This window comes from Strongylocentrotus purpuratus, unplaced genomic scaffold (genome assembly GCF_000002235.5).
Source record: "Strongylocentrotus purpuratus isolate Spur 01 unplaced genomic scaffold, Spur_5.0 spur5_scaffold_17, whole genome shotgun sequence".
Classification (NCBI taxonomy): domain Eukaryota; kingdom Metazoa; phylum Echinodermata; class Echinoidea; order Camarodonta; family Strongylocentrotidae; genus Strongylocentrotus; species Strongylocentrotus purpuratus.
In genome coordinates this window covers 21426806-21439082 of record NW_022145602.1, presented here as the reverse complement: position 1 = coordinate 21439082, position 12277 = coordinate 21426806, and the positions used below count along the sequence as shown (strand labels likewise).

The 12277-nt window shown below is 39.6% G+C and overlaps 1 protein-coding gene and 1 long non-coding RNA gene across 2 annotated transcripts in view; both read left to right on the top strand.

Annotated features, from left to right (window-relative positions):
• The window catches only part of LOC115924942 (protein SAND-like), a 30547-nt gene that overhangs the window by 2461 nt on the left and 15809 nt on the right, over nucleotides 1-12277 (top strand). Inside the window, exon 2 of the mRNA XM_030987910.1 lies at nucleotides 12031-12223. Coding sequence (XP_030843770.1) covers nucleotides 12031-12223 — 193 coding nt within the window. The remainder of the gene's footprint in view (nucleotides 1-12030; nucleotides 12224-12277) is intronic.
• LOC115924943 lies at nucleotides 8712-11311 on the top strand. The gene is made up of 2 exons (XR_004064493.1): nucleotides 8712-9541; nucleotides 10619-11311. It is a non-coding gene; the product is annotated as an uncharacterized LOC115924943 (long non-coding RNA).

The window sequence follows — 12277 nt, the reverse complement described above, 5'->3', positions numbered from 1 at the left end:
TCAATTACGGTTGGGGATTATTATATTAAAAGATTAGTCAGATTTCATTTTATATTTTTGAATTGATAATTCTCTAACTGTGTATTACCATAGTCTTGGTCGTCTGCACTTTGTGAGCAGGTTTTCTCGACTCGGTCTACAGTAGTTGGCGCTTGAGTGATTGGAATTTATTCAAATCTCTTAGCTCAATTACGGTTGGGAATTATTATTTAAGGATTAGTCAGATTTCTTTTTATATTTTTGCATTGCTAATTCTCTAGCCTTGTAGTACCCGAGTCGTGTTCACCAAGCCTTTTGAGCAGGTTTTCTCGACTCGGTCTACAGTAGTTAGAGCGCGAGTGATTTGAACTTAGGTCAATCTCTTGGCTCAAGGGTTGGGAGTTTATAATTGAAGGACTTTTCGGATTTCATTTTGGATTCCGACTCGGACTCTTGCATTGCAAAAATAGAGCTTTGTTAGCTAGATTTCTCACAATTAAAAGTAACAGACTTTAAAGTAACTGATTTAAAAATAAGTAACTGAATTCAAAGTAACTGAATTCAAGGAAACTAAACTCAAGGAAACTAAACTCAAGGAAACTAAACTCAAGGAAACTAAACTCAAGGCCACTAAACTCAAGGAAACTGAACTCAAGAAAACTGAATTCAAGAAAATTGAATTCAAGAAATATTTATTCAAGAAAACTGAATTCAAGGAAACTGAATTCAGAGTAACTGAGTTCAACGTAACTTGATTCCTAGAAACTGGATTCCGATTGGCTGGACTCCGATTAGTTGGACTCTGATTAGTTGGATTCCGAGTAGTTGAATTTAAAGTTGTTAGTTGAATTCAAAGTTGTTAGTTGAATTTAAAGTTGTTAGTTGAATTCAAAGTTGTTAGTTGATTTCAAAGTTGTTAGTTGAATTCAAAGTTGTTAGTTGAATTCAAAGTTGTTAGTTGAATTCAAAGTTGTTAGTTGAATTCAAAGTTGTTAGTTGAATTCAAAGTTAAGTTGAATTCAAGGTTAGTTGAATTCAAGGTTAGTTCAATTCAAAGTTGGTTCAATTCAAAGTTGGTTCAATTCAAAGTTAGTTCAATTCAAAGTTAGTTCAATTCAGAGTTGGTTCAATTCAAAGTTGGTTTAATTCAAAGTTGGTTTAATTCAGAGTTGGTTGAATTCAGGTTTGGGTTAATTCAAAGTTGGTTGAATTCAAAGTATATAGTTGAATTCAGAGTAGTTGCATTTAGAGTAATTGAATTTTGAATTCGAATGTCTGTATTAGATTTATGGAGTCAAGAGAAGCCAATGGCTTCCCAAGCTGGTGGAACTGAGGCAGTCGTTTCCAAAGCTCCATCCGAAAAAGATGTTGAGCGATTGGTGGAAGCGAAATATAAGGCAGTAATAGAGGCTCTCCAGACCACTCTTCGGAATCAAGGTCAGCAGCGTGTTGCAGCGGAAGCTCCTCCTCCTATGGAGAGGCTTCCAGCTCGACAGAGTTCGCCGCAGTATACCAGATACCAAGATTATCGGCATACTGCCTATCAACGTGATGGTTTTCCTTCTCCACCAGATGTGCACCGATCTCAGGATACCCATAATTCCCACTTATTTCGTGGGGAGGGTAACCGTGAGAGGGGCCACAAGTCTTTTTCCTTGCCCAAGTCCATGGTTTTCGATGGCCGCGGGAGTTGGCAAGCGTTCATCGCTAAGTTCAACCTTGACGCTGAGGCGTTTGGATGGACTTTGAGCCAACGAAGGAATCAACTTTGCTGGTGCTTGGGTGGAAGTGCAAGCGAGTATGTCTCATTGCTCGTTAAGCATGAACCTCATCTTGGGTTTGCGGACTTAGTCCGGAAACTGGAGAAGCGGTTTGCGTCAAGGGACGAAGTTGCACAATTGCAATTTAATTACGCGAGGCAGCAACCTGAGGAATCCCATGTAGATTGGGCGAACCGCCTTATGACATTGGCTGCTCATGCCTTTGCAGATTTACCGGACCACCATGTTGAAAAACAGGTCGTCCATAGATTTTGCCAAGGATGTTTTGATAGAGAGGCTGGGCACTATGCTATTTATTATTGCCCTAGATCTTTGGATGAAGCCATCGACTTAGTGAGATGGTTTCAGCATACCCATAAGGCAATTCATGACAAATCGCGGAAGGAAGTCAGACCAACGTCTGTAGAGGTATCTGCGGAGGAGCCAAGGATTAGCCGTACAGCTACACCTGATCCTCCGCAACAACAACCACAACCCTCCCGATTGGACAGGATTGAAGTTTCGAATCTGGAGAAGAAGGTGGATCAGATCCATGGTTCTGTTTCTTCGATTGAGACTCAAGTGAAGAGTTCATATTCTTCAATTGGATCTCAAATGAAGAACCTTCAATCCACTGTCCAGGGACTCGTTGTTGTGCAGAACTGTTCTCGAGTCGAGTCTGACTTACCTGAACCTGATTTCGGTCAGTCCGGATTGGATTTGCCTGGACCAAATTTAGGTCCGCCGGGATTGGACTTACCTGAACCTGATTTCGGTCAGTCCGGATTGGATTTGCCTGGACCAAATTTAGGTCCGTTGGAATTGGACTTACCTGAACCTGATTTCGGTCAGTCCGGATTTGACTTACCTGAACCAGATTTGGGACCGTCGAGAAGGGATTTGCTTGCGCCTGATTTAGGTCAGTCCGTGGGAGTGGACCTGCTTGAAGTGGGTTTAGGTCAGTCAAGATTAGACTTACCTCAACTGGATTTAGGTCAGTTGATTGGATTAGAATTACCTGAACTGAATTTTGGTCAGTCAACAAGAGTAGACGTACCTGAAGTGGATTTCGGTCAGTCAACAATAGTAGACTTACCTGAACTGGATTTGGACTTACCTGAATTGAATGTCGGTCAGTCCGCAAGTATTGAGTCTGAACTTCTTTCCGGAGAAGACCCATCGGATGAGGATGTTAATCCGAAACCTGGGTCGTCTCAATTAGGTACGAGTAAGTCAACTCTTCTAGACAAGGGGGGTAGTCAGGATTCGGATCTGCAACCCGAGTGTCCTGAATGTTCTTGGCTTCTCCCGCCTTGGCCTCCTCCTGTTGACGAATCAATTGATGTTGATGTACCTGAATGTTCTTGGCTTCTCCCGCCTTGGCCTCCTCCTGTTGACGAATCAATTGATGTTGATGTACCTGAATGTTGTTGGCTTCTCCTGCCATGGCCACCTCCTCCTGTTGATGAATCAACGGATGTCTATGTGCCTGAATGTCCCTGGTTTCTCCCACCATGGCCACCTCCATTTGATGAATCAGCGGATGTGGTTGTGCCTATCGCACAGGATTGGCCAGCGGAAGTGATAGTGTACAAATTAGGTAGCACTTTGATTTTCAGTTGCTCTTGGGATTGCTGGTCATGGAGAAAGCTGTCATCATCAAGGTACCTCTCTTTCAATTCTAGTTTGTATGGGTTTTGTACCTCTCTCAATTTCTTGTTTGTATGGGTTTTGGTGTAATGCTTCCATTACCTGTTCACAGGTAATGAAGTTGGTTCTCAGGGGACTAACTTGGGGCATTGCACTTGCCTTTGTGGGACTCCGCATTGGAAGCAGCTTCTTTTCTCACGTGAGAAAACCGGCATCTGTAACCATAACTACACCATCCAGACCTTGCATAGAATTTGCAAACCTGTTTTGGTTGGGGTGATGCTTAGTCTCCTGTGCCAGATACCGGCGTCTTACCATCAGGCTTGGCTGTAGATCCCCGTTCCCTGCTGTGTCCCTCAAGCCGAGCTGGGTGAAGGAATCTACAATTTCTTCCATAGCTGCACCTACCAGATCGGACAAAGTAAAAGCAAACCTTCTCTTGGGCTTGTTTGCTTTGATCTTTTGCTGCTGATAATTCTGGCTTGCTTTCACCGCTTGTTGTTTCTTCTTCGCAGTTCTGCTGTCCATCAACGGATAGAGCAGAGAGCAGAGTTTTCTACTACTGCTCCATCTTGGCTATTTCTTTCCGCTGATGAAATGGAATCCGTTGCCTTCGTTGCAGACGAATCGGCTGCTGTAATATCAACAGAAGAGCTATTGGGATTTTCTGCATGATCTGCCCCTGTTCTGACATTGCCTATAGTAGTCGTAGATTATGTAGTTCTGTTAGCCAAGAAGTCAGATTCAGTCTCGGAACCCAGGTCAGGTCATGTTTATAAAAACTTAAGTTAGATAATCCAGGAGATTATGATTAATTTGAGTCATATCAGAAGAAGATCTTGGAAATAAATTCTTATGGAATGACTAAAGAGTTATTCTTTGTTAAAGGTGACCTGATTTGGAAGAGAGACCAAGAAGATGGCCCAATAAAGTGATTCCTTGTTTATTACGACGGGAAGTGATCCGGTTGAATATGATGTCCCTTCGACCGATCATGCTGGTGTTAACCCTACCGGGAGTATAATCAGGTCCGGGTATTTCGGGTATGGCATGTCGAGGGATATTAGGGCGTGTGCTCCATGCAAACAGTATAACAAATCTGTTAGATATGGAAAATGCTCCCTGATTGATTATTCTCGACCTGGTCATGCACAGACAACTGTGCTCTTCCGCAGAAGGTAATTCAAGGAAAGGAATTATATTGTTTTTGTAATGGCTAAGGCTATCGATAAGTATTGTTCCAGCATCGGTTCCCCAGCCTGAGCTTTGGCTAGACCGGGGTCGACCTGAGGCGGAACTTAGCAATGGATAGGCTTCTAGTCCATATGGTATTTCATTCCTGTTAAAGCAATCCAGGTGTCCTTGAATTATGTTGGCAGGATTTTCTGTTGTTATACAGGATTATCCGTTGTATAAATACAGGATTCTCCGTGGTTATATAAATACAGGATTATCCGTGGTATAAATACAGGATTCACTGTTGTATAAATACAGGATTTTCCAAATACTCAGTTGTTCTGGAATGTGCATTAGACTCGGTCACTGTACGGTTACCTTGAGTTTAGTGTACTTGCAAAATCATGGATTGTATTAACGGACTGTAACTCTTTATAAATTCTGTAACTCTTTATATATTCTGTAACTCTTTATATATTCTGTAACTCTTTATATATTCTGTAACTCTTTATATATTCTGTAACTCTTTATATATTCTGTAACTCAGTGTCCCCCGGTTTGTTATGCTCTAATAGGAGAGTTTTTGAGATTTTGCAATATCTGAGATATATGCTACAATCTAATTAACCGGGAGGAATGTTGTAAAATTGCCTTTTGTAAGCCAAATTATTGTACCCTATTTCGCGGACGCGTAAGTTCATACATGTCTTGGATGCGCTTACGCGTCCGTCCGTCGCCAACCTCTCAAAGACGGGCCTATAAGAGTCCCGGACACAGGCCGTCACCTCATTCTGGAATCTGCTGAGCTGTGACACACACCCTTACTCCAGAATCACTAGCTTCCCGATTCATGGACTCCCGGTTCACCTCAAGACCCGGGAGTTAGCATGTTTTATTGTTAGACCGAATTTTCCGTCTCTTTCGTTCGTTAGCCTCTTATTGGGGTAGGGTCGGCCGGCTCTCTCTTTAGAGACGGAAGCCGTTTATACACATGTCCTTGCTAACGCCACGGCCAGTCCTGGTCGTAGCGTTTTGCCCCCAAAATCCCCCAAAATGTCATTTTACCTCGAGCATGTTATATTGTAAATTAGGCCTAGGCTATAATAAATCAGTTCCACTTACCAACTTGACTGAAATAATCAGTTTAATAGTCCCTTTTTAGGAAATTATGGGTCAAAATCGAAATCCATTTTGAAAATCTTTTTCAACATGGATTCCGATTTTGACCCATAATTTCCTAAAAAGGGACTATTAAACTGATTATTTCAGTCAAGTTGGTAAGTGGAACTGATTTATTATAGCCTAGGCCTAATTTACAATATAACATGCTCGAGGTAAAATGACATTTTGGGGGATTTTGGGGGCAAAACGCTACGACCAGGACTGGCCGTGGCGTTAGCAAGGACATGTGTATAAACGGCTTCCGTCTCTAAAGAGAGAGCCGACCCTACCCCAATAAGAGGCTAACGAACGAAAGAGACGGAAAATTCGGTCTAGTTTTATTGTTAGCTGAGCATCTTCAGCTATGCTGAGCTATAACTGAAGGACAAGTAGAGATAATATAAGGTTAGTTTAGTGTTTAGTCGGTGTCTTGTCTTGTCTTCTTCATTTCATCCATTTCACCGCACCGTAAGTAAAACGGTGGTAACTCCGCCATCATTCATAACACTGCTATCATTCTACTCACCACCCGTTTTTACTTCAGATGTAATCGGCGGTCCCGCTACCCAAATCTGAAAAATCGAGTTTCTTACGCGTGTATGTAAGAAATATGGGTACCATACAATCAGCTTTATTTCAAGTATTTTTCAGATTTAGAGCCCGATTTTGTGTTAGTCGCAAGCTCAAAAGTATCTCATCGCATGTATTAAATCAATGCAGCCGGACCCTGCCACGCACACACGATATGTCTGTCTAATTCAGATTCCAACTTCCGAACACCGCTGTGCCTGTCTTCGGCCAGGCGAGCACCAGGGAGCTCCGGGGTGGGATACCTGCTCCGCCCGCTTGTGCTGTACATCAGCGCGGAAACGCACGGCGCGCGCGAGCGCTTCCTATTGACTTTGTACATGCGGCCGTAAACTGAAACGCTCGGCCGATAACTGGCTCCAAAACAGTGAAAATTGAAATGAATATTGTCATGGCAATTCGTGATTTTTTTCTGGGATTCTTTTTTTGTTTAAATAATAATAATATTTGTTTCATGATTTGAACAAAAAATGATAATAAATAGGAAGTAAAGGGTCCTAAAAATAGGATTTTGTCTTAAGTGGCCGAAAACGGGCTCCTTTACTCTACGCCTGGCCGTACGTAAGACTAGAGCCTTGAAACAATCAATTTCAATTACGTTGAGAATTAGACAGGCCCGAGGGAATGGGCATGTCATCATGGTCATTGCCTGGACAACAAGTTCAAAACTTCGCGCGAAAGTACATTCATCATCACCGGCTAGCCTTGAATTAGTCGCACACACCGACACAGTACTGCAGGCCAGGTACGGTAATTGCATGCAAGCCGCGATCGAGCCATGCTAGCCATGGCATGGAGGGTCAAAACATAATAGAGAGAAAGCTCGAAAGCCACTCATTGTAAATTAAGAAAGTAATTGAAATATATAAATAGGCCTACCTTAGTTTTGCGATGTATTCCAATTACTATTTCCTCATGAGTAAAGATCTGACACTGCATTATCATCGATCGATAAATCCAACTTGCACTTGTAGCGATCACAATACGGAATCAAACGTGACTGCACGCATTGATAGACGTGTACTACTTACGGAGATATTTCTCTCCCTCTCTCTCTCTCTCTCTCTCTCACTAACCATATGATGATATCATACACTAAAACACACACGCTCAAATCATGGCATTCATTACACTTCTCAATTGGAGTATAGACTGCTCGCGCAGACTTTTTTTTTGTTACTGAAATGTCTTTTTTTACACTTCTCATACATTACTGCACGACACTGGTGTCTAGTGATGAGAAAAAGGTACTATGTGTGAGACTACGTCAAATTTGTTTTGCGCGCGATGAGACCGGAGCTCATAAATATTCATATTATGATGTCGCAAGACTTCTATTTGGGGCTGGAACAATGAGGTCTCTGTTCACAATTTTCCTTCTCAATTTGAGATGGCTCTAGCTATGGGGCTCAAACCAACGCAAGATTGACAAAAACATCGTACTCTATCTACCTTCAAATGTGCAGTTTGTAAAAATCTGCAATTAAAAATCTTTTTTCGTTATATTTTCTAGTTGTTAAAAGTGACATTTGTGCACATCTGATATGTTAATCTCTATCAAAATTTCTTTGATATTAAATTGGTTCCATATTTTTAGGCTCTACCTTCAGTCATTGAGAAGGATTTTAGTGAGCTAACCTCATCGCCCTCTAGTTTCTCTTGTGCGTCCGTTATTTTCGTCTGCTAGCCCAATTATTGGATCAAAATACGTCAAAATCTGCAAGATTAATTGTCAATAAATGGCAGGGAATAATTTTCCTCAAATTTTTTGATTAGCAATTTCAGCCGATGGATAAATATTTCAAATGAAACTCTGTACATTTCTATGGAAGAAAATTGCTACACAAAAGATATTTTGTATAGCAGTCATGCAAAAATGCATAGCAAATTGCGATGCGATACCAGGAAAATTATTCCCTGAATGGTGAAAGACCGTTACAGATCCGTGATTATAGGTATGTTGTGGAGTGTGTAATTGTGTATTTGTTATACATTTTATTCCATAGATATTTGTTTTCTTTTTTTTCCCCTTTTTTTTTCTTCTGGTAATTTTCTGACTTGGACGACGAGCGCACAAATCGTAGGCGTAGAAGCCTTACGCCCGGGCATTGGCCTCCCTACTCATAAACGCAGATAAAATGCGTCCTAAAAAATATGGATCGTCTGCATTTTTGAGGACTTTTTTTCCATCGGCGCTCTGCGGATTTTCAGTTACCGAACCTCTAGTTTTGGTCATGCGATTGCATTGTGAAAGAAACGTTGTGGAATCGATCAGGGAAGGTTGATCATCTAGCATATAAGTAAGTGTGTAGACTACTGCAAGGTTCTGGAATCATCAAAATGATAAGAAATTTGGCCCAGTCTTCGTAGAGTTGCAAGCATTGTACACAGAAAGATGTATATGGGTCATTCCATCGGGTTGGGTCTTTTCAGCATTTTCACGTGTTTGAATGTTTAGAAGCTATTTACTCAAATTTGAATGTATTTTTAGAAAAATAAAAGTATGTTATATTGAAGAGTAATGTAGTACAGAATAAATAAACATGAAAACAGAAACTTCTTCATCATATTTTTTTTTTGGTGAGAGTTTTACTACCGATGTCTCAGCGATTTTGAGGGTGAAAGTTGTGACATGAAAACATGTCATTTTCATGAACTTATTTCTGGAAAAAAGTTCATCATAATGCAATGTTTCCTACTTAAAACATGTCACCTTTAGTACCCCTACTATGTCTGAGAAGCTCAAGTGAAATGTGCAAAAAATCGGCAAGTTATTTCATATTGAAAAAACACAATACCTACGTTACCAACGATGTCCTAGGCACTTTTTTCGTAACGGCGGTAATTCTAGCATTTTACACAAATTTAGCAGGATATTTTCTCAGAAAGTTTCATCTTATTAGGAAGGTACAACCCCTCATGAACATATGTAGAAAGAATGATGATTAAATCGGTCGGTAAATATAAGAAAACAATTAATTTACCGCGAAAATCGGGCGCGATGTCCTTCGTAATTTGGTAACGTAGGTGTGAAATTACGGTGTTTGAGGTATAAACCAGCCCGCTAGCTTCAGTTTTCGGTGTTAAAATGACCTGCTAGTTATTCACGAATGCGCAGAACATGTTTTTTGCCGGACTGCGACGACCTACCCCTACAGTGCAACCACAAACGTGAAGATGTCTTTGTAACGTGGTGCAGCCATTTTCGCCCGTCAGCGCCCAAATTGGTACGTAATATGTTTTTTAAGTTATTTTTATGGCCCGAATTATTATCATGGACAATGAAATTCCATGTTTTAAAAATGTAATTCCGTTTTAAATTGTGTTATTTTCAACTTAAACCGGTTTTCAAACCATCACATGTGAGTGAATATTTTACTGTTGTCCCACATACTGATATATGTGTTATAACGAAACATGCAAAATCAATGCCGGACTTTTACCCTTAAAAAGCTAGTTTCTTAAACAGAAATTGAATTTAGTTATAAGAATCCCGTAAATAATGATATTCATGATGTTCCTACACCTCAGATTTTTTCTGACAAGTTTTAAATTAATTAATATTATTTATATGGTGTCATTAATTGTCATTGAACAATGATGGCTGAGCCTAACGAAAAACACAAGTTATTGAACATTGCTTCCTTCAAGTTAGGAAGTTCAATCTGAGACCCGAAATACACAACTTTTTGGGCACAAAAGGGGTTGAGGGTTGGGGTTGAGATAGAGAAGAATGGGTTAAAAGGGGAGGGCACCCCCCCTCCGATTCAATTAAAATTGGATACATAATAATGTAATGAGCCTTTTTTTTTTTTATATAATTTTTTTATATTTTTTTATATTTTTTTATAAATTATATAATCATTGATCTGGCTCCCCTTCCCCCTCATCCAAAGGTTGAAGTGAGGGATAAGGGGCTTCAACACCTTCCCTCCCTCTCCAAATAATGATAAATAACAAATATAATTTTTTAACAAAAATTTATAATTCAACACAAATATTAAACTTAAAATAAAAATAAAAATGAACAACCAATAATAATACCTACTTCTATTTGGGCATGCAACGAGCCAATAGTGAGGAACTCCCTATCCATCTTGCAATCCTCTGTCTAGTTGTTCCATCCTTAATTCTTACAATTTGATTTTACAACAGATCTAGATAGAAGTACTTGATAATTGCACACAACACACGTTTGAAATGAAAAATCACAGAAACAGTTTACAGTTTTGTTTTATTTTTATCTCATTTAATATTCTTTACTCATTGGTTTTTATTTATTTCTTTTCATGCATATTTATTAGATTGCTGCATCCATTTCATTCATGGCTCCTATACCTCCCTTGAGGATTCAGCTCCAGCAGAGAGAGATCAAGAGAGCAGGCAAAATGACCAGTCATCGAAACCTTCCTGGAAAACAAAGATCTTTCCAATCTAATCACTATTTTGAAGAAGATATAAAGTTGATCATTGATATCTATCAATATACCTCTTGTATGAATACTGTTTTTTAATTTACTGATCAAGGGATAAAATATATTTCAGATGACATTTGATGTAGTCTGTCATTTTTCAATGAGTATAAGAGGATAGTTACTCTAATATCATACTGATGTTACTCGGACATGATGTCCGTGTAACATAGGTAACTGGAGGTGTTGAGGTGAATATAGACCATAAATCTTGCAGGTTTCCTTTCAATTGTGTTATCATCTCATTAAATATGTTTCATGCATCAATTAATTGGCACATTTCATGGAATGTAGCCAAGATTTTCTATGCAAGAGAAAAGATTACCCTTTAGAAAAAAACATGATCTGAAGATTGCTAGTTCCTCATTTGTTTCATGTTTATAAATTGATATAATGTTGCTGTGTTCAAGTTTTAAGTATTCTAAACTATTGCTCCCATCATCTAAATGTTTTCCACACACAAAAAAGTGGAGTACAGACTGTGACAAAGTTTCAGATCAGAAAATAAATGAGCAAGTAAAAAAAGATGTCCTTGTAACGTTGGTTTTTTGGTGTGTCTGTTTTTTCATTTTAAATGAAAGTGTGCGAAGGAATACACACAATTCCAGTGGAATCTATTGAAGAATGGGTGTTAAAAACAGGATATAACAATAAACAAATTATTCAACAACTCTGAATTTTGAACCTTCATGTCACAATTTATGACCCAACCCGATGGAATGACCCATATGGGACTACGCACACACGTGCGCGACACGTGCGTTAATTAGGCTCTCACAGTCCAATAGATAAACTAATTAACCAAATATATCAATTAGTAGGCGGTTTCTCAGCAAAAGTTGTATCATCATGTATTAGTCAAAACATATTCTTTCACATGATTGGTAATAAGAGCTTCCATTTCAATTTTTGAAATTGGGGCGTTTCCAATACTGGCCTTTTAATACCTTTAAGATTCTGCCCAACTCAAGTCAACTCAAACTTCCAGAACATCCTAAAAATGCTCTAAAATGACTAGTACAAAAGATACTGAAATAGGGCATATCACATACACAAATTAATTTGCCCCGAGCCCCCATATATTTTCCCCCTGTTTTGCAATGTTTTTAAGATGATTTTGCATTGTATAGGATGATACAGTATATCGGCTGAAAATCACTCCCGACCGACAACTCTGGACGTTACTCTGGAAGGATTAAAACAAAGAATCACATACATGTATTGGTCTTGTCTTTTTCTTGCAGTCAACATTCAATGCTGGTTGCAGGGGATTCCTATGAAGAACTGGATTACGATCTGAGTGTGGATGAGAACCAAGTGAGAAGACGGCTGAAGAGCGGTACTATAGCTGAGATAGTAGAGAATGATGATCCCAGAATAGAAGTACCGGTAGGAAAGCTAGTAGACCTCCAACCTGAAGTGTTTGAAGACATACCAGTAAGTAACTGCTCCTTCTTCCTAGTTTGCTGGCACAAACCCTGGTCAGTCGTA